The sequence below is a fragment of the Azolla caroliniana genome, unplaced genomic scaffold, assembly GCF_043228905.1.
Source record: "Azolla caroliniana isolate FFs.n. ecotype wild unplaced genomic scaffold, voAzoCaro1.0.p SCAF_3, whole genome shotgun sequence".
In the NCBI taxonomy this organism is placed as follows: Eukaryota; Viridiplantae; Streptophyta; class Polypodiopsida; order Salviniales; family Salviniaceae; genus Azolla; species Azolla caroliniana.
This window is the reverse complement of record NW_028230438.1, coordinates 6405231-6428090: the sequence shown is the minus strand read 5'-3', so window position 1 is coordinate 6428090 and position 22860 is coordinate 6405231. Positions and strand designations below refer to the sequence as shown.

General features: G+C 38.6%; 2 protein-coding genes across 6 annotated transcripts; one reads left to right on the top strand and one right to left on the bottom strand.

Moving 5' to 3' along the window:
* Positions 1-3801: 3801 nt before the first annotated feature.
* On the top strand, positions 3802-11773 carry LOC147866057 (uncharacterized). Of its 5 annotated transcripts, XR_015529464.1 has the most exons (16): positions 3802-4027; positions 4179-4264; positions 5009-5059; positions 5212-5325; positions 8067-8135; positions 8214-8270; positions 8368-8421; positions 9127-9189; positions 9274-9336; positions 9429-9605; positions 9748-9870; positions 10364-10444; positions 10534-10595; positions 10681-10783; positions 11395-11432; positions 11517-11773. XR_015529464.1 is itself a non-coding variant. In XM_087316421.1 (15 exons), exons 1-14 carry the CDS (start codon positions 3817-3819, stop codon positions 10769-10771), a joined length of 1302 nt encoding a protein of 433 aa, XP_087172547.1. In that variant the 5' UTR covers positions 3802-3816; the 3' UTR covers positions 10772-10783; positions 11517-11773. The 5 variants fall into 5 exon arrangements, 4 of the variants coding, with proteins under 4 accessions (XP_087172547.1, XP_087172546.1, XP_087172548.1 ...); XM_087316421.1 differs by lacking the exon at positions 11395-11432; XM_087316420.1 differs by lacking the exon at positions 11395-11432 and having other exon boundaries at positions 11481-11773.
* Positions 11774-13354: 1581 nt separating this feature from the next.
* Positions 13355-21388, bottom strand: LOC147866056 (ABC transporter C family member 8-like). Its single transcript, XM_087316417.1, has 11 exons — positions 19704-21388; positions 19000-19320; positions 18681-18767; positions 17967-18587; positions 17689-17853; positions 17280-17568; positions 16421-16635; positions 15836-16141; positions 15585-15648; positions 15197-15436; positions 13355-13896 (listed from the first exon to the last, which is right to left on the bottom strand). The coding sequence occupies exons 1-11, from the start codon at positions 21327-21329 to the stop codon at positions 13790-13792; spliced, it is 4041 nt and encodes a 1346-aa protein (XP_087172543.1). The 5' UTR covers positions 21330-21388; the 3' UTR covers positions 13355-13789.
* Between the last annotated feature and the right edge of the window lie 1472 nt (positions 21389-22860).

Sequence of the window (22860 nt, the reverse complement as noted above, 5' to 3'; positions counted from 1 at the left end):
ATGATAACGAGCAAATCCATGATGTCTACTATAATTGTTAACTAACTTTGATGCGATGCAATTGTTATACGAACAAAACATGTATTTTATTAATCAATCGACCAAATGTTGCATACCAATCAATCTATATTTCAAATTCATGTAGCCACAATATGAAGAAATCATGTTTTTAAAATATTAAATTGAGATATATCGTATTGTGATTCGTGAGATTGTCAATACATGCATGTTTCTACCATGATTGGAGGATTTCCGATGTATTGTGTAATATACTTTTAGTATGCATTCCTATCACATGTCACAAGCAAGATACTACGTGCTTAAGCACAATGTGATGTCATTGATATTATAGATTGTAATTTAGAATCTAGAGTCTAATAGTAGGATATCCTACTAAAATTTCATTTTCCACAATCTAGTCTAGTCTACATTCGATAGTATATACTATAATACAAGCTTACCTTGTCATCATCACACCACCCTTCCTCGCTCTTCGCACACCCATCCTCCCACCTCTCATAACTTGTGTTGAAACTAATTGGATGATCAACGTAACAACCATTCATTTGGCTAGGGTCCAATAGCAACCAACCATACATACTTTGAATACCCTATTCATTGTCTCCCCCCTAAGTGTTGACCTTGGCCCAATCATCCCAACCCCACATGGTTGCACTCAGCCCTCCTCTCCCATCGTCTAATTTCATCATGTTCACACCACCATCAACATATTGAAAGCTCAAATGCTATGAGTCAAGGCGAACTTCATTAGCTCGTTCATTGTGATTCTTGACCCTGACATCCACACATTGCATTTCTCGCATATTTTTCAATTAGTGGCACAAACCACGTTGTTTATAAATATGATGGCGTAATGGTAAAGATTGTACTTTGTAACTTTGAGGGCGGAATTCTAAATATAGGAGCATCAATAAAGCTTGTCCTACAACTTTTAGGGTGTAAGTGATTATAGGAGCTCATGCTAAAGATTGTACTCCTCAACTTCGAGGATTAGAGGTGTATGTTTGAACATAGGATTCCTTCATAGTTGTCATTTGATTTCATGATTCATAACACTACTAGGTTGTTTGTTAAAATGGTCATAAAATATTGGCATTACCATTTTTCAATTGTGCAAGGTTGAATTCATTAACATCTTCCCTTTAAAAACGCATCACAAACAATGCAATGCAAAAATTGTTGAGCATCGTGGTTCCTTTCTATGCAAAAATACTTGGTTATACGGTTTAGAAGTAGATATGTAATGTCGTTCCTTCGAAAAGAAGCAATGTTAATTAACTTTGGAATGATATTAACTCCACGTATTATGCAGTTTTCTCAATAATCCTAAATTTTAGTACGATTAAACCTCTCTCTTTTCTTTGTGTGTATATGAAAGGAGACAACGTTTGAGGATGCAGTCTATTTTGTGGTCATAAAGACCATTTTGGCCTCTTCGAAGATTCAAATATAACATTCTTTCTGTCTAAACAATACTACTCCAAGCAATTGAACATCTCTCTACATATGCTTCCAATTCCTACCTAAATTTACATCATGAAATATAAATGTTATTTTATAATAAAGTTTTTAGTGGCTCTAAGTGATTGAGTAAGCAAACTTTATGATTATGATGTGATGTATTATACATACAGAGTTTTGGGAGTCATCTTCTTGGAAATAGATATCGTTTTCATCACATTGTAAACCCTAAATGACATATAGATATTTAACCAAGATTCAACGTTAACGTAACACCTACTAGTTGACATAGATGCTCGTGCTTATTTTCTAAATTCACTAGATTCTCCCCTTCGATGCTTTTCAGTGACTAAGAGCACACCCCTTAGTTCTAGCAAGGATTTGTTCGACCCTACAAATCCTCTTTCCATGCATTGGGCGTATAGAAAACAAACCTCCTCACATTCAGTATCACACCATAACCATCAATCGGATTCCCTTTTTACTTTAATTCTCTCATCCAACTGGATCGATGACAATATTGTCGTCCATGATCGGTTGACCAATTGATAGGGTTGCTGAGGGATCATTGGATCCTTCGTGAAAATGGTCGAGGGGAAGAGTGCTACAATGATACAACAAAACAACGACATGCTCATATTGGGCTAGAGCTTGGGATTAGGGCAGGCAAGGCGGACGATAGAAGACATGTTAGGCATCGACAATGCCCAAGGATAATAATACACTTAATATCAGGCAAAACATCCACTACTCTCGTGACTGAGACACACGCATGCGCACACACTCAAATTCCTCTCTTTCTTTCATTCATTCATAACACACACACTCTTCTCTCTCTCTCTTAGCAATGGGCACGGTTTCGGCTCAAACCGAACCGAACCATTAAGCCATGATTAAACGGTTTATTGGTTCCAAAAAAATTTAATGGTGTAGTTTGGTTTGGATTTTCAATAAACGGTTTGGTTCGATTCTAAAACTCGGGTTTATAGGTTTGGTTTAAAGGTTTATAGGTTTTTGGTTAACTTTTTTTTTAAACCTTAATAGTTTATTGATTTAATTAATTAGACTTAAATGTTTATTTAATTTAATAGTTCAATTAAAGTTTCTTTTATTGATTTATTAAATTTAACTTAAACGCTTATTTAATTTAATGTATTTTTGTTTATTTAGATGTTTAATTAGTTTGATTTAAGTGGTTAAGTGGTTAGGTTAAATTTTTTTATTAAATGGTTCGGGTTGGTTTAAACTTTTCCCTAAATGGTTTGGTTTCAACTTTTTCTTAAATCGTTTGGTTTAAATACTGAGAGTTCATAAATGGTTTGGTTTGGTTTTTGTTTTAAATAAACGGTTTGGTTTCTTTGCCTTGAAACCGAACCGAACCGAACCCATTGCTACTCTCTCTCACACACACACACAATCTTCTCTCTCCTCTTTTGTCATTCATAATCTTCTCTCTCTCTCACTCGTACACAAATCTTCTCTCTTCACACACACAATCTTCTCTCTCTCTCTCTCTCTCACACACACACACACACACACACACAATCTTCTGTCTGTCTCTCTCTCTCACACACACAAGCTCTCTTTCTCTCTCTCTCTCACACACACACACACACACACACAATCTCTCTCTCTCTCTCTCTCTCTCTGAAATTCCTCTGGTTTTTTTAATTCATTCATAACACACACACACACACACACACACAATCTCTCTCTCTCTCTCTCAAATTCCTCTGTTTTACTTCATTCATAACACACACACACACACACAATCTCTCTCTCTCTCTCTCTCTCTCTCAAATTCCTCTGTTTTTTTTAATTCATTCATAACACACACACACACACACACTCTCTCTCTCTCTCAAATTCCTCTGTTTTTTTTAATTCATTCATAACACACACACACACACACTCTCTCTCTCTCTCTCAAATTCCTCTGTTTTTTTTAATTCATTCATAACACACACACACACACTCTCTCTCTCTCTCTCTCAAATTCCTCTGTTTTTTTTAATTCATTCATAACACACACACACACACACACACTCTCTCTCTCTCTCAAATTCCTCTGTTTTTTTTAATTCATTCATAACACACACACACACACACTCTCTCTCTCTCTCAAATTCCTCTGTTTTTTTTAATTCATTCATAACACACACACACACACACACACACACACACAAATATTCCTCTGTTTCTTTCACTCATTCCTACATAAAACACACAAAAAACTTCCCCTCTTCCTTTCTTTCACTCAATTCCTTCTCCTTCTCTTCTGATTTCTGATTCCATCTGAATCTCTCTCTCTCTCTCTCTCTCTCTGAGTTCGCCATGGCCCCTCTCCCCCTCCTCCCCTTCTGCTTCTTCTTCTTCTTCCTCGCTTCTTCTTCTTCTTCCCATCCTTCTGCCTTCGCTGATATTCTTCCACAACATCATCCTTCGCAGCTCGGCCACCACGCCGATCCAATCCCTTCTCAGTGCCCTGATTATGCTGCCTTGCTCGAAGAACTCGATCTTACACAGAGCAAGCTTCACCTTCTCGGTAAATCTTCTGTCACATTTCTCTTACCGGCCTTTTTCCTTCGCTTCTTCCTCTTGCTCCTTGTATCTCTCTCGTTTCAGAGATTTTCTGTCCACACGAACTAAAAGAGTTTGGTTTGATTATGGCTCTTTGTTTTTTTTTTTTGAGTCAGAGAGAAATCTGTCAGAGAAAGATGTGGAATTCCAGGACAAGATCAAGCTCGTAGCTTCCTTACAGGATGAGTTTGAAAGGCTGAAGGTAACGATTTCCTCCACATTTTGATGTTTTTTTTTGTTGTTGGAGATTTCCATATCTCTATTGCAGGTTTTTCACATTTCATGTTTTCACCGTTCTTCCTTAATGCCGCCAAGGATGCACAGTTTGGATAGATTTCTCCGGAGCCGTCAGTTCCCGTTTCCTTTTGATTTAGTTCTCAATTTCATGTTTCCCCCCCTCACTTCCCTTTCATGTTTTCAGTGTCCAATCGGTGGACAAGCCTCACCTTACCCAATCAGTAGATGATCCACATATGCATGGGGGATCTTAGCCTCCCTCTAGACAGTCATTCTTCCTTAATGCCACTAAGGATGCACAGTTTGGATAGATTTCTCCGGAGCCTTCAGTTCCTGTTTCCTTTTGAGTTAGTTCTCAATTTCATGTTTCCCCCCCACTTCATGTTTTCAGTGTCTAATCGGTGGACAAGCCTCACCTTACCCAAGCAGTAGATGATCCACATATACATGGGGGATCTTAGCATCCCTCTAGCCAGTCATTTGATGGAGCAGAATAATCTTCATGATCACCAGATGTGTGTACTGTGTCGTACTTTTGTGCACTAGTATGAGTGCTGGTTGGGGGATGGGCTCCTGAGGAATTTGTGAAAGGGTCAGAGTTTAAAGGCTGACAGTATGGCTGCAGCTTCTTGACCACATTCTCACATTTCTACTACCTTTACATCTTCCTTGCGTCCTGACATTTTTTTTTATGCTCTTATTTAACCAGAGAAAGCAAGCGTCAGATCTTGATGCTCTACAGATGGAGCTTGCCTCAAAGGTATTGAAGGATAAAGTTGGATATTTTTCATTCACCTTCTGAAAGAACTACCTTTTTGTTTGGCTGATTGTAATTCGTTTCTCATGGCTCAATACCAATGAAGTCATGTTGCATACTGGATGTAATATTGTTTTGACTCTTGGAGGCTTCAGGTGGCCAAGCTCGAAGACAACTTGAAGAAAACAGAAATTGAGCTACAGAAATACAAGCAGACAGCAGAATCTCTGGAGGCTGTGGGTGCTACTCAGTCTTCCAAAGTCAAACAGGTGACAGTTTTTGTATCTTTTCCTATCTCATTCTTTGCGATGGCAATTTTAGTTTTTCTCAAATCTTATTCTGTACGTGGTATAATGAATAAAATAATTATTTACAAAGTTCAAACTTTAACCTATATGATAAATTAAAAAAGTCTCATCCTAGAGTTCCCATTTTGTGTAAGCTGATCCCCATTGATATGTGCCTCATTCTTTACTGGTTTTGGTCTATGTGTTGCACTATCTTCTTCATACTGCTTTAGCATTCACCTTTAGGTGCACTTGTACACGTTCCAGGTCTAAAATGCCCAATATATATGTAAGATGTGTAGTTTGAGTTTCAGGAGAAGAATCAATAGGATGAAGCCACCTTTCCTTTAAGATATGGCCACCTTTACCATTGTAACTGCCTATTTAAAGGATGCCTCTGTAAATGCGTGGGTATGGATTTTTTATCTTAGGACAACTCTATCCTCAAAGCCGGCAAGAGAGACACTGGAACTTTCATGGGCCCTTTCATCCATCATGTGTTTTTATATGTTAATGAGAGAATGTATTTGGTTTATCCCTTAATTTCTGTCCTTTAGCATGCTCAATTATTTTTAATTTAGTTCAATTGGCATTAATGTTGGAGAAGGGTTACGTGTTTTATGGCAGGAACCCAAAGTTAGGTTAATCAGGTTAGAGGTTTGAGCTTTTTGTCTATCATCTTATTTTCTGGTTGGTGGTAGATTGAGCTTGTGAATTCTCTATTAATAGTGGTTTTTATTTTCATGTTGGGATTAGGGTTTATTTTCATTTTCAGATGTAGGGATCAGCATTTGATTTTCAATTTCGTACTTCTGTTTTTCTCCACAAAAGTTTCATTTCTGTGGGTGCCATGGAGTGTGGTCCATGCATCTTCTAACAGCATGTGGTATGTTGGGATTAAAAGCCCTTAGGTTGCACCTATTAAACTAGAAAAACGTTTCTGCTCCTATTTTTGCTAGAATTGCAGTCTCGTTTTCGGAATTGTACTACAGTCTACAACTCCTAAAAGAATATTGGTACACTGATTGGGATCCTTAGACAAGATTCCCATTCAGCATTAAATAGGTATTTATGAGGCCAAGATTTAGCTGTCCCATCAATGTTTAAAGTTCTTCTTTTAAGAGCATATTCTATGGATCTTGATAGTGCGTACACACACGTGTGTGTGTGTGCACCTCCTACCTTGTAGTGCAATCCAACATCTAATGGTGTGCCTGAATGATACAATATGACATTACATAAAAGGGCTCAATGTATTCCATTCACAACTAATCTTCCTTAACATTTTGGGGAGAGGCGTTACAAACTGTAGTATATATTCTTAATTGATCCCCACACATTTCACTCAAAGGTGGCATGTTGGAGAGATTTGGACAGGCAAATCAGCCTTGTATGATCATCTGCGCATCTTCGGTTGTGAAGCTTTCGTCCACATTAGAGAGAAGTTAAGAAACAAGCTGGATGCAAAATCCATCAAAGGCATTTTTCTGGGATACAAGGCAGAAGGTGAGACGGGTTACAAAATTTGGTTATTGTAACCTCGAAAGGTAATCAGGACTCGTGATGTTGTATTCAAAGAAGCAAAGATTCTCAAAAGTAATTGTACCTCATTAGAATTATCAAACAGACCAAAATTTCAGCAACAATCAATCATTAACTAAAAAATAACCTTGTAGGGTGATGAACAAATAGAGATCTACAAAACAGTTTTATTGCTAGAAGAAGATGGACAGCAAAACAGAGAAATTTTAGACCCCAGAAGATGAAGATCAATTACAACCGCCTCCTACAAATGAAGAAATAACTATTGAACTACAATTTCATAAGAATATACAATTTCAATCTAACACTAATTAATAGACGTAACATTCTTATATCATAATTAGTAATTTCTATCTACAAATAATGCATAATGCTGGTAACTTAATTCTGAAGAAAACATTCATAAGAATATGAATTTTAAACCTAACACTGGCTAATAGACGTAACATTAGCTTAATCTATTTACAGGTCTCATAGATTTGAGCATCAGACGGCATTTAAGCAGAGAAGAAACATTAAATCTAAATAAATTTAAGATTAAAACTGAGCTCTTTGGACTGTCACGTCACGAGTTTTAACCTTAATCTTCTGGCTAATTATCAGTCTAGACTATTGGGAGATGCAACTAGTAATGTTATAGTTTTCTAATATTCATATAATATATCATGTGTAGACTTGTAGTTTTAACAATGTAAACCACGATTTCATAAGCGATCTTATTATGAAAAAATCATGTAAGCATTCTTGAATGCATGTCAGCGCTGCTAATTATGAAGTGTTAACTCATTATGTATGCTCTTTACCAGAGCCTACGAATTGATCACTGATATACTTTATCAGTCATTCAAAAAATCAATTATGTACATCTTATAGTTAAGTAATCTTCAGACAATGGGATGGTACCATTACTCGTAAAGGTCAGGATAAGAATTTGTCAAGACAAGACATACAAGCGGAAAGGTCTGATAAAGATCTAGACTATTCTCGTCTTAATGAGTGAGAACTTTGGTATGTCTAACGAAAATGTAAACTCTAAAATTTAAATTATATTTAGCTAATGTCAATTTATTTTTTCTATTGAGTTTATTAGCCTGGCTTCCACTGTTTTTGTAAGCTTTGGTTAAGGACTACATGTTTTTTTTTCTGATATCGCAGCTGTTGTATGAACTCAAATTTTGCAGCTAGAGAAGTTGGTATCTGAGCAGAAAACAAAACTCACGAAGGCAGAAAAAGTGATTCATGTGGCAGAGGTTTGTAGTTTTAATAGATCTTGTATTTGAGCTCTTATATGGCAATTCTTGCTAAGTGTATTTATTTGTATCTGGTAGCTAACTTTAGCCAAAGCACAGAAAGAAACTGCTGCAAAGGACACTGAACTTCTTAATGTAAGGTCTCACTATCTCCCCTAAAGAAGTAACATGTTAATATCTTAGATTGAAGTTGCTTGGTAAAGTGTTTGTTCTCCTTTTTATTTGTTTTTAGGTTCGTGGTGGCTGGCTCCCTCCATGGATTCTAATGAAACTATCAGAGCTGCAGGTGAAGTAGCAATGCTAGTTGCTGATGCAGGAATGATTACCTCTACATATTCCATATATATATATGCATAGATTGACACATGCGTGATATTTGCAATATTCGAGAATATGAAATGACCCCAAGAATATTATAAAACCATTCGTTTTGCAAAAAAATAAAAATAAAATTCATCTTTTGATTTTTAAAAAAAACGATAATTCACTAAAAAAAGAGCAATCATTCATTAATAGATTATAAAAATATAATTAGTATTAAGTCTCCTTTATAGTGTCAAATAAAAAGGGGGGGAGTTTATGAACCTTTATTTTATTTTATTTATTTATTATTATTATTATTTAAAAAAAACGAATATTTTTATATTTATTATAGAAATATGATTAGTGTGGAGTCCCATTTTTAATGTCAGATAAAAATATCTATAAAATTTGGGAGAATGAAAAGTGAGGAATTAATGAACCTTTATTTTAATTAATTAATTAATTATTAAAGTAAGACGAATACTTCTACATTTATTATAAAAATTTATTAGTGTCAAGTCCCTTTTTTATTGTGAAGTCCCCTTTTTTATATCTAGGAAACTAAAAAGGAGGGAGTTTATGAACTCTTTTTTTTTTTAACGAATGCTTTTCATGCATTCGTTTGGTAACCCCCACAAATGCGAATATGTCAATCTATTTATTTATGTAGTGTCAATGATGTTTACAGGAATTTGCAGTTGTCTACTGGAGGAGCTATGTGCAACCTGTTGTGGATGCAACTGTAGAAAGGGTAATATATGAACCATTATCCATACCTTTGGCTAAGTGTCAGGTTGTTTCAAGGGAAGAAGAGTGATGCTAAAATGTTTCACAGGCTTCACAAAAGGCTTCTGTGGTTTGGAAGAGAACAAAGCCTTATACTGATAATTTTATAAAGGTAAGAAGTAACAAAATATGAGAATGTTTTACCTTCACAAATTCTTATGCTGATTTTATGAGTAATATTTTTTCTTCTTATTCATATGGCAGCATGTTCAAGAGAAGTGGAGCCCTGTAATTAAACATAGTAAGAAATCTATTACATCTACTGTTGCTCCACATATTCAAATTGCTAAGTCCAAATTATCTGAAGGATATGAGTCGGCAGTAGAATTTGTATCGCCATACCTAGAGAAGGTTCATGATACCATTAAACCGCATTTAGAGGTATATTCTCTTAATTTGCTTCTATGTGGGAGCTCATTCTAGTGTACTTATGTCTTTATTTAATTTGCATTATGGTGTAGAGATTCATATTCTACTGTCTATTTGTTGAGTTTCTGACTGTTGAAATGGCAATGATGCATAGATTGTGAAGGAAATATCAAGGCCATACTATAAGCAAGTCGAATCTATAACTAAACCATACAGAAAAAAGAGTTTCAAGCTCTACAGACAATTTGTCACTTCTGCCAGAGCATATCATGTTCAGGTATTCCATCATATAGTGTAAATCCTATCCTCTATGCAGTTTCCAAATTTTCAGCTAAGTTGGAAGGCTGCCAAGGTTTTCCATTTATTGAAACTAAGCTTACAAGTTGATCATTTCAATCACATCATTATGTTACACTATTTAGCTGGAGTGTCTGATGCGATCTCTTGTATATTAATCTCAAGGAAAAAATTCCGAAATATTCCTAAGTTTTTCTTTATTTTGTCAACCACTAAAAGAGCACTTATACATGGTATCTAAGCAATCAATTATACCTTCAATTCATTCCCTTGTCTTAAATATCTGTCCTATTTGATTAATTAAATGGCTAATTCATCCTCTCATCTCAATCGGTGGTTGGTCCAATGGTGTATACGGAAGTACAAAACTCAGTGGCATTTTGGAAATGAACAAACTTGGGTATATCAGAGTATTTTCCTAATCTAAATGCGTGAGTTTGCTGGGGGTAATGATGAAATTTATATTGGAACAGCTTCAAAAGTCAGTTGAGAGAACACTCAAAAAGGTTGATATCCTGAAACCATTGGCTAGCAAGGAACTTGTATGGTTTTTGGTATGATTACTTTTGCACACAAAATATTTTTGGCTCTAGTTCTTATTCATATTAAATTTTTATCCAGATAACTTCTTTTGTAAATGCAGGCATCGATCCTTTTGTTGCTTCCTGCCTTATTGCTCAACATGTTCTTTTCCTCTATACTAGGGTAGGCCCAGTCGATATGCTGGATGATTAAGTGGAAAGGTTCAAGGTCCTTTTTTTGGTAACCCAACCTTGATATGTGAATGCAGAACTCCTAAGAAGAAACCAGAGAAAGTTGCAAAAAATCATGGAAATTATGCCCACAAAAAAACGAAGCGAGCTAAGCATGCTGATAAGTAGCTTCAAGCCCAGGTCTCCCCGCCAGTATGAAAATCATCCATTTCTCCTTTATCTAAGTGCTCACGTTCTCAATATATTCCTTCTCATTTTATGTTTTTGTTGTTTGTGTATGGACTCATTTGAGACCACAATCTTGTAAGTGGCGTGCATGAACAAGTCACTTTGACACTTCTCCATGCTCTTTGGGAATTTAATCAGGTCTATGGTGTGGGCACCTAGATATTTTGTTATTGATTAAATACTTACTGGGGTACTATCTTCCTTTCATATTAAGAAACAGGCTAAAGTTATGGTACTCTCAAGGAATAACCAAAATGGTATCCTTAATGTTTATTTTAAATGAAACATAGACTAAGTAAGTTGTCAATTAGCAGCAAGGAAAAGTTAAGATGATAGGTATGACCTTGATTAAATTCTAGCAGTATCGAAAAGTAAGTTAAGATGATTTACTTGGTGTTGATTAAATTCTAATAATCATATTCCATATGGAAGATGAAAGATCATCACAGTATTAAGACCTTTCTACTGAATCAAACCCAGTCAGGATGCTGTATTTTTTTGATGTATTTTCTTTTGCTTCTTTTGAACATTCTATGATGGCGGATATCTCTTTCACACAACAGGTCATAATTTCAAAATATACTCAAATCTACTATTGAAGGTAGATAAATATATATGCTATTGACATGTAATGTGTGTGATTTTGTAGGCAGAGAGCCTACCCTTTTGCTATTTATTAATGAAGATTTTTGGTGGTATCTACCTACATTGTTGGAATTGGGTACAGATCAATAAATGCCACCTATGGTCATTGATACTGAAGCAGAGGAGGCAGCATTGTTGGATACTATTACAATGAGCAGCAATAAGGAACATTATTGCTTTAGATCCCCAGGTTCACATATTCTAATGGATGGCCTATATATAGTTTATGAAAGAATCCATGAGATATGTGTTTCTCTTCAGTAAAGCTATTGTGGATCTTTCTTTCCTGTTTTTATCCTGGTTTGGAGAAATCAAATGGACAACACTAGGTGCTGCTATGGTTATGTGGAAAAAATTAGTCAGATGTGTGCAGTTCTGGAAGCATATGATGCTGTAGTATAAGATTATCAATCTTTAAATCTAGTGATGGATAATTCACAAAGGACATGCAGATGATGGTACTCCTAATGGTCATGTATTGTATTGCAGCATGAAACTATATCTCTTAAAATATTTATTGTTCAAGCTTTGATACAGGTTTCATTTGTTGATGAATCATTGAACATTCTCAAATCAAGTAGTCTGAACTATTTTTGGGAGTGTAGTATAAGTGCCTCACAATGTCAATGTAATCAAATGTGTCAGATACTTGAAGTTATCTGAAACAATATTTAATTTAAATGGGAATCTTGTTCGTTTATGTAACCTGGTCAGACGACCGAACTTGTCTTATTTCTGCCCCTAAAGTCAGTGGATAGATTGTTTACTGGATTTGGTCTTGTTTTGTGACTGGCTTGATTCTGTAGTCTTATGTGTTCCAGATGTAACAATTGTTCTCTCGGCCACATTGTGATGTTTTTCCTCTGATACCAACCTTGGGATCAAGGTAGCCATGCTGTACTCAATTACTCGAAACGAGGATGATGGAACTAGATGGTCTCATGACAGTTCACAAGCATGTGATTTAAATCGATGGACATGGAGGCATATCACCAACTATAACTGAAAAATGCAAGTGACAAAGAAAAATGATCTAGTTATGCACATGATGAGGAAGAGATGGAACATGAGAAAATTATACATATTGAGGTACCACTGTTATTCTGAGACAGAATTGGATCATGCCTTACAATGCAGTCACAACCAAATGGAACCAAGATGCTGTCAATAGTGAATTGCTGTTGCTTACCCAAACTTAGCATGTTGGGACTACCTTCGATGAAGTGATGGGTTCCTTGTGCAATTTAATACGAGGTCAGGGCAATCAATCTCAACACTGGTTGTCATGAACTTGCTGTTGAGAATGAAGCTAAGAAAGACCAGCTAAAGCAAATTGCATCTGCACATTTTGTCTTGATCATGATATTGATGATGTGGAGCCTCATGCTATAGTGGGAAGCAAGCATATGCCACAATAATAAGTTGTGATGATAATAGTGCTTTCAGGTGTTGATTACCCTAATGACCAATTTCCATAACTACACCAAATCGTACACATGGGATAATTTTTCACAAATTTCATTATTGGACTAACCACAATCCATACAGATATTGAGTTTGTAGTTTGTAGTTCTGAATTGCAGGCTTACAAATTTCATTATTGGACCTTTGCGAGAATGGACATTCAGGGCCTTAAAACCCTGCCAGGTTTCAGTAATATGAGCAGTGTGATTGCAAGTCACTTTACAACCATCTACAATGATTGTCTGCTTCATAATGAGCTAAACACTGCTTATCATTGCAAGGGAGTGATTCCTCTTGTATTCTATATAGAGCAGATTTAGTACGTTTGCCAAATGTAAACAGTTCCCTTTGAATGTTGAACATATGCTCATTATGAAACAGGACAAATTCTCACTATGTGTTACAGAAACTTAGTTTTCATACTTGAAATATTTTTATTAGATACCAAACTCAATACATTTTGGGCATTCGAGGATGAAAAGAAGAGGAGAGTATCTGTTTATAATCTTTTCTAGTGAAAATGATTTACTCATTGTAGTCCTTCCATTCAAGCTCATGTGTGTAAAGCTGATGCCCTCACTGTGGACAAGGATCCGGGATTGGATCATGTACGAGGGTAGAGATAGGGAATGAAGAATTTAAACCTTGTCAGTGGTCATAGTCAGTTGCTATCACAATAATTGTTGGTTGAGCCGGTTGTCACAGACTGCGAAAGGTGGACAAAAGAAAAACACACAAGAAAAACCTGAATCGAGTGGATGTGTAAAATGGAGGCCCATGCTTTGCAATTAGGGTTTGGGAAATGTGGAGGGCATTTTGGGCGGTATGGCTTTTTATTCATTTTTTCATTCATCTCTTCCGACTGGCCTGAGCCCAATATTCTGCGACCAGCTGGGCGAACAGCGATGATTTGTTATCCATCAGTCTCTTGGGCGATGCACACTCGATCAGGTACCCTGTTTTAGCTCAAAAGAAAATCTGAATTAGTAATATATATATATATATATATATATATATATATTTGTACGTACGTATGGATGGATGTGCATGTAACAATCGGCAACGGTTCGGGTTGGGTCGGTTCAGGTTTAGGTTTTTTTTAACGGTTCGGTTCGGTTTCAGCAGTCAAAATCGCGGTTTAAACGGTTAAACGGTTTTTAATTTTTAATTTTATTAAAAAAAAATATTAAAAATCTGAAAAAAATTCTATAAAATTTTAAAATTTGTTTTTAAACAATCTTTTCATTTTTACTCTTATTCTCATATTTTAGGAACATCTTAAAAATTTTAAAAATTCTAAAAAATGAAATATTATAAATTTAAAAATAAAATAAAATAAATTTGACCTATGTTGAAAACCAAAACTGAACCATGAAACCGCGGTTTTTACGGTTTAAAGGTTTCACGGTTCGGTTCAGGTTTCAACATTTTTAAATGGTTTGGTTCCAAACCGAACCGAACCGAACCGTTGCCGATTGTTATGTGCATGTGTGTATAATGTAGTAGAAGCAGAGTCATGTTAATTTGCCTCCATGAAGCTTTTAATATAAAATTTGGACACAATGTAGAAATCTCCTTCCCCTTGATTGCTTCCTTTTTGTTGTATAAAATTTCAGATGCATTTTTTAGACCTTGAAATTTCCTTCTGTACTCTTGAGTAGATTGATGCAGACATTATCTTGACTTCCCTCATGAAATTAGGTGATGCTATTCTTCCTTTATTCCCCAGTGTAATCGATTGATGCATTTGGGTCTTTAAATTCCGATGTGAATTAGATTAATACTATTTGATATCTCAATTCCCTTGTGAATTAGATACGATTGATGCCATTCAATTTCAATTCACCCATGAATTAGATGGATGATGCCACATTTTATATCAAATCCCTAATGAATTAGATTAGATCGTGCCATCCAATCTGAATTCCCGCATGGATGACACTGAATCCAATTCCCTAGTGAACTAGGGAGATGATGCCATTCTGACTCAATTAGCTAATGATTTTACATGCTTGATTCATCTCAAATATTTATCATTATATCTCACCTAATATGCAATTAAGAATGCCTCTTCAAGTTATAATGAAAGAATGAATGCCTTAATGGTCGTGTGGTTACTGGACAATGCAATCAACCATGGGTGTTGCTACAACTAGTGATCTAGCAAAATTTATGGATCATTAAGAATGAATGGTGGATAGGTATGAAATAATGAAAAACGGAACAAAATGAATGAATATAGGATGGAATATATACCGTCACTGAGTGCAAGGACAAGGTCACTGTCGATGACTGTGGGGATGCGATGAGCCACAGTAATGACAGTACAAGCACGGAACTCCTTGCGGATGACTTCCTGGAGGAGTGCATCAGTGGCAGAGTCGATGGAAGCAGTGGCCTCATCTAACACAAGCACCTGACTACGCTTCAACAGCACTCGCCCCAGGCAGAACAACTGGCGTTGGCCTGCGCTCCAATTCTCGCCTTGATCCGACACTGAATGCAGAGGAATGATAGATTCATCACAAATGAGGTCAATTTATTCATGATTGTTTCATCATTAAATGAGTGGAATCAATTCATGTACTCGATTTGATTAGTTTTGGATAATTCGAATTTAGTGTGCATGATTACAGTAATATACCTGGTGATTCAAGCTGAAGAGGCAACTTTCGGATTACCTTCCCCAATTGACACTTCTCCAAAGTCTACACCAAAAAGATATGATTCAAACATTAGTTATAACTTCATTAGGGATTAATCATGGATCAATGAACTAATCACAGATATTGATTTGAACCTTTCATTGCAGAGTAACAAATCCTGATAGTAGATTCAAATTAGACATCCTAAGCAAAATGATTAGTAGAGACATCTTTTGATTGATCTAAGTACCTCCCAGATGTCATTATCCTTGTATTGGTTCAATGGATCAAGATTGGTCCTGACAGTGCCACGGAACAGGACAGGTTCCTGTGGGATGATCCCAAGGCGAAGCCGCAAATCGTTGAGCCCAATGCTGCAGATGTCAATGTCATCAATGTAGATGGAGCCACCGCACGGTTCAACCAATCGGAAGATAGCGCTGATAAGGGTTGTCTTTCCACTCCCGGTGCGCCCCACCACCCCTACCTTCTGCCCACCTTCAAATGTGCATGACACCCCCTTCAGCACCATTGGTGAATTTGAGCGATACCGGATCTGTGTTTCGATCAACCATGTCACAAAATTGGTCATTCCCTTTCTAAATGAAACAAGACATTACATGCTCAAGCAGAATGTGAATGTGAAAACAACATTAGCCTTTATGTAAGTATAAAAGTGATCATAACAACAAACTTTTTTTACATGATCCCTTCCTATGTTTCGTAGCATTAGATAGTTTCGTTTTAAACCTATAAAGCGTTCGATAGTTTGGTTTTATGTACTACCATGAAGCATTATTACAAGCCTGTTTAGTTTTCGAGTTATGTTTTTTACCTGTAAATTGTCGAGAACGACTTTTCCTTTCGTTGGCCATTGAGGGGACGGTCTATTAGATTCAATAATGGCAGGAGCTTCCTTGGGCAAGGTCATGTATTGCTTGATGCGTTCAACAGAGACAATAAAAATTGCAAACATGCATTGCCACCATGACAGGAAGATTTGGCAGTTGCTTAGTGCAAGGGCATATGTAATTGCTAGGCCAGCGAAACCTGAAACACAAAGGCATAAGACATGGAAATTCATTTCAGAACCTGATTTTGTTGCTTCAAAATTCCTCGTGTACTGTTGTTTCATCCATCAAATTCATTGGAAATAATGGATCTTAGGCAACATCCATTATGAGCATACTATGTATAAATAAAAATTCGATTAAATGGAATCAAGTAGGCCAAAGATAGGCCTATTGTAGCTCAGTCGAGCTCATCACCTGGTCAGCGCAACCATTCTAGGCTACTCACATGATGTGGACATAGATCTAAGATCAATTATTAGTCGGTATCTAAATGCTCACAACTTTGATATTGTGCATTCTTCTCCCTTCATGGGTCACCTTACCAATTACATCTATATATTATTATCTGGGATCCCTTTGCTCCAGAGTTCATTTTTCCATGTTGGCTTTGGGACATGGGGGCTCACATTATTATCTCTTTGCTCCAGAGTTCATTCTTCCATATTGGTTATGGGACATGGGACCTTCTCATATGGCCGACTGACTGGATGTTTCTCTAGTTGAGAGATGGTCGGTTGGGCTCCTGGTCTCTCCACTTCACTAATTTTTTCCAACATTGGTTTTTTCAAATAAGTTTGTTTTCAATGCCTTGGTCCTAGCAAGTGAAAAGAGAAAAAACACCTGCAGAGATATCACTCTTGAGGACCACCAACATAGTAGCACAGGTGATGACAACGCTGCAACATATCTCAATGCGGAAGATGAGCCACTCAAGAGCCGCATGCTTGTGGAAGTAGAGGGAGGCATCGACATCAATGAGCTCCAAGTTCCTCTTCCTGAAGCGCTCCGACATCCCAAAAGCACGAATTGTTGCTGTGCCACTAATAGTCTCTGCTGAGTTGTTCACTATTGGAGCCTTGGTAGTGGAGTTAATCCGAGAGAGTTCTCGGGCCGCAGCTGCGTAATATTTCTACATCATTGAAAAACCATTAGATCGTCACCGAAATGAATTCGAAAGGGCTGTTTTTACTATACCACCCTTACTTTATGCTACTGTTACAGAGGATGATAAACCCTAACTCATACACACCTGCAAGTATTGGATCGTTGCAAGTGCAGGTACAACAATCAGAATGATTTGCCATGTTGCTATAGCAGTGACGACGACAATGCCCAAAATGTCGAAAATCAATGCCAGAACAAAGCCGAAACAAAATGGAATATCAAGATCCAATACACTCATATCGACAGATGCCTATGCCAGCCAGCCAAAGCAATACAATCATTTAATCAAGAGACCCCAAACAAAACAAAAGCATATGCATACATGAAAAATCTTGTCATATAATGGAATATATGTTCCATTACCCTGTTAAGGATTCGTCCCGAGGGTGTTGAATCGAAGAACGACATGGGTGCCTTCATCACAGCATTCGTGAAGCCATAGAAAAAAGATTTTGAGGCCTTCAGACCGAGACGGACAATCAGGGCGGACCGGAAAAAGAAGAAGACAACACTGAGGAGAGAGACGACGCCATATACACTGATAAGATAGGCTGATGAAATGTCTGGGTTTGAGATCTCGGTAGCAAGCCAAATGTTGCTAAGCAGTTGGGCAACAGAGAAAGCGATTTGGCCTAGGATCATTCCAATGATGGTAAGACGCCCTCCCGCAATTGTTATATAGTCAATGTATGGTTTTAATCCCAAATCTCCTGATTCCTTCTCCTCATCTTGCACGAGTTGTGAAGATGCATCGGCCCTATTAGCCTTATCAAGGATCTCTTCTCGGCTCAACTTTTTCTTCCCTATTGTCGTCAGGTTAGTGACAATAGATCCTGCCTCAGCTTCATCCGCATTTGCATGTCCATTTCCAGTCACCGAATGCAATGCTTCTTCATGTGCTTTTACTAGCCTTAGGAAGGCATCTCCTCCTTCAAGCAAGTCTGAGTATGATCCTGCTTGCCTTATCTCGCCATCTTCCATCACCTGTAGAAATGAATATTACAAGTGTGATACTTAATTCCATGAATTCTTTGTCGATAAGCATCTTTGAAATTCTTTTGGAATAAACGTTCTTACCACTATTGAATCCATTGCTGGCAAGAACTCCACTTGATGTGTTACTAATAAGACGGTCTTGTTTCGAAGGGCTCCCATCACACAATCCTGCAGGTTCAAGGAAAATCAGTCATCAGCTTCAAATATAAGTTTGCATTGGTTAGCAAAGTTCCTCTAAAGAGGTTGTCTATTGATCCAAGAACCCTATTTTGGAAAGCTATTGTTAAAGCCTATACTTGAAAGTAGTAAGTAAACTAGTGCATTACATTGTGCATTCACTTGATGTCTTTTACATTCATGAAATCACAAAAAAAAAACTGTATTTTGTATGCAAACTTACATTGAAGAGTGTAGCTGCAGTTTGTGCATCAACAGCACTAAATGGATCATCGAGCAAGTAAACATCGGCATCATTATAGACTGCCCGAGCGAGCTGAATCCTCTGCTTCTGCCCACCACTCATGTTAATTCCCCTCTCCCCAATCTCAGTAAGTTCCCCATGGCTAAAGTTCTTGATGTCTTGCTCCAATGCACATGCTTTGAGTGTGCTCTTATAGCGAGCTTCATCGTATGGCATGCCGAACAATATATTATCTTTCACCGAACCTGTCTGTATCCATGCCGTCTGTGCCACATAGGCAATGCCACCCGAGACATGAACCTGTTGCCAAAACACCATGCATCCTTAGGAAAATAAGCAAATGTTAATGGAGGCTTATCTATAACAGTTAAAACACATATGCCATATAGTCGTGGCTGAAAATACGGCCATCCAAGAGATAATGGCCATATTTTTGGCCTAGTTGACTTCATCCTAAATCTACCTCTAGACCATAACTACAGAGACTGGCCAGCCATATAGCTGTCCATGTTCTAATGGGCCTATCTCTGGACAAATGCAATCTACCATAGGTTTGATATTTGGAACATGGATGTACAACCTTTTGCTGGACTAATCAAGTTGACTAATGTATGATCATGTGTCGGCTCATAACAATGAGGTTAAGTTAGGAATGAAAACGAGGTAGAATTTAGAGAACCTACGTTGCCTTGGAGCTTTGGGATTTCACCCAAGATGGAGTTCAGGAGGGTGGACTTTCCGGACCCAATGGCTCCACAGATGGCAATCTTTTCCCCTCTTCTGACAACGAGATTAATGTCCCTGAGAGTGGGCTTGGGATCATTCGGATTCCAGCTCAGTGTCGCGCCATCAACACGGATGGCATACTCGGACATCCGATAAGAATCCCTCTCCACCACATTGGCCGGCAATTCATCCTCTTGCAAAAAGGCATCTAGCCTCTTAAAGGCAACATGTGCTTGGATGAGAGCCGACAACACATCGGGGACAGTCCGGATGGGGTCTTGTATGATCCGAAACATCGCCAACACTGTGAACACAATGGTCGCAGTGAGGGTCATCTGGAGTAGAATGCATGTGATAAGTACCACTGATGTGACCACTGTCGGCATGAGCCAGTAGAGAATAGTGGCATAGTTCCGCTTTTGCTGCGTGCCAGAGAGCCATTTGAACTCAACCTCTCTCATTCTTTCAATGAATGCTTTGAACTTCTCCTCCCATGCCTGGAGCTTGATGACTTTCATACCACTTAAGACTTCGCTTGTGGCTCGGAGCCGCTCGTCTTGAGCATCCATGAATTTGCCTTGGCATCGTTGCATAGACATGATGAGAGGGGTGATGAGCATTATGAAGAGGATGATAAGGACTAGTCCAGGGATAGTGGCCAATCCGACGATCAGGAAGAGAATCCCGAGGGAAACAAGGATCTCGAAAGGTACAATCCAAGTCCAATGGAGCCACCAAATGAGCTCCGAGAGGCGGTATGCATCTACGGAGATGTAGTTAACAATCTCACCTGTGGCATGTCTGGCTTTTCCGGCACCGGATAGGCAGAGCTCCTTATGGTAGACGGCGGCCATAACTGCCGATTGTACCTTCAGTCCCAACCGCCGGACCCCAAAGTACCAGTGTCTTTGCGAGAAGTTCTCGACCATCTTCACAAGGAACAGGGAGACAACAAGGATGGGGCCCGCGTGTGGGAACATGACATCCCCCGAAGCATAGCTCACAAAATAGTAGAGGAAGATGGGTCCGGCCACGGTACCTGTGGCTTTCAGGAAGGCAAGGGCACCGGTATACAAGATGTCCGGCCAATAGCAATGCCACAAAGCTCGGGCGACCGAGGGCCTTCTCGAAGAAGAAGAAGAAGAGGATGAAGAAGATTTCCTTTGATTCTCCCAGGCTTGGAAGAACATCTCGACATTCTTGGCGGCTCGATCAACCGGGGGGATGCCGGGGACATCAGAGAGGTCGATGAGGCGGCTGTTTCCGAGCTTTAGCAAGGGTTTCATCCAATGGAAGGTGAGGCGGCCCAAGGCCGATGATTCTTGGTAGTAATTGCGGGACTTATTGGTCGCGATGTCTTCTTCTTCACCATCCACCGTGGCAGAGGCAGAAGAAGAAGAAGCAGCAGCATTGCGATGAATTGCTCCGCGAGACGGATAAGAAGAAGAAGAAGAAGAAGTGCTGGTGATTGCTCCATTGGGAAGAGAAGAAGAAGAGCTAGGGCTTGCTCCATTGGGAAGAGAGGAAGAAGAAGAAGAAGAAGAGGGGAGGAGAGGTTTTGTGAGGTCCCCTCCTTTGGCCATGGCCAAACTGGAGAGGAGGAGGAGGAGAAGAGACCAAAGAATGGGCGAATGAAGCAAAATAACAGACAATGAATGGATTGTTGTGCAGTGAAGTAGAAAGTCACACACAGAGAGACAAGAGATATGTACAGAGGGAAGGGCAGAGGGAGGGAGAGAGGTACAATTGGTCTTCTGTTTTGTGTGTGTGTGTGTGTGGGTGGAGGGGGGGGTGTCACGTGAGGAATTAAATGGAGAGGCACGTGAGGTGCGGCAAGGCAAAGCGTTCAACGTGATTCTGGGTTCACATTATGCGCCCCTCTTCTGCCTGCACGTGACCCTTGCCTTGCTTTGCCTTGCTTTGCTTTTGCTCTCTCTCTCTCTCTCTCTCTGCTCTGCTCTGCTCTGTTCTCTCTCTCTGCTCTCTGTTCCCTCTCTCTCTCTCTCTCTGCTTTGTTCTCTGTTCTCTCTCTATCTACTCTGTTCTCTCTCTCTCTGCGTTTTTCTCTCTCTCTCTCTACTCTGTTCTCTCTGTCTCTGCCTCTCTCTGCTTTGTTCTCTCTCTCTCTCTCTCTCTCTCTACTCTGTTCTCTCTGTCTCTGTCTCTCTCTGCTTTGTTCTCTCTCTCTCTCTACTCTGTTCCTTCTCTCTCTCTCGACTCTGTTCCCTCTCTCTCTACTCTGTTCTCTGTCTCTGTCTCTCTCTGCTTTGTTTTCTATCTCTCTCTCTCTCTCTCTCTACTCTGTTCTCTCTGTCTCTGTCTCTCTCTGCTTTGTTCTCTCTCTCTCTACTCTGTTCTCTCTGTCTCTGTCTCTCTCTGCTTTGTTCTCTCTCTCTTTACTCTGTTCCCTCTGTCTCTCTCTGTCTCTCTCCGTGGAGTGTTCGGGTTTAGGGTTTAAGGTTTATTGCCATGGAGGAGTTTAAAGGTTTATTGCCATGGAGGGGTTTAAAGGTTTATTCCCATGGAGGGGTTCGGGTTTAGGGTTTAAGGTTTATTTCCATGTAGTGTTTAAGGTTTATTTCCACATAGGGGTTTATGGTTTATTTCCATGGAGTTTTTAGGGCTTAGGGTCTGCAAAGATGGGGTTTTAATAACGAGAGGGGCGACGATTGACATCCGGTGTGCAAGAGAGGCGACCGTTATTCTCGATATCGCCTCGTGTGAATCTTTGCCCTAAGAGGGCCGCGACAGACCCAATCTGCTACACATTTTGGGATCGCCCTAAGAGGGTAGTAGCTACTTAAATCTCAAGGAACGAAACAAAAACAAACAAATGAAGGATCTTGACTTTAGATGTGTAAATGCAGTTTCTAAGGTTGTTGCGTGAGGGCTTTTGCTATATCAACATGTTGGTTGATGTGGGTATGGTGGTTGTGTTTTCATGTATGAGTTATTTGTAGCATTTGGGCATCTTTCCATTAATACCAAGGTGAATATTCCAAACAAAAAGAAAAGACACATGAAGAAACGAAACGAGGTGGGTTAATATAATTCTATTTGTTTAACACTCCTCTGATCACGTCTGTCACATGGAGCAACAATCTTTTTATCTTG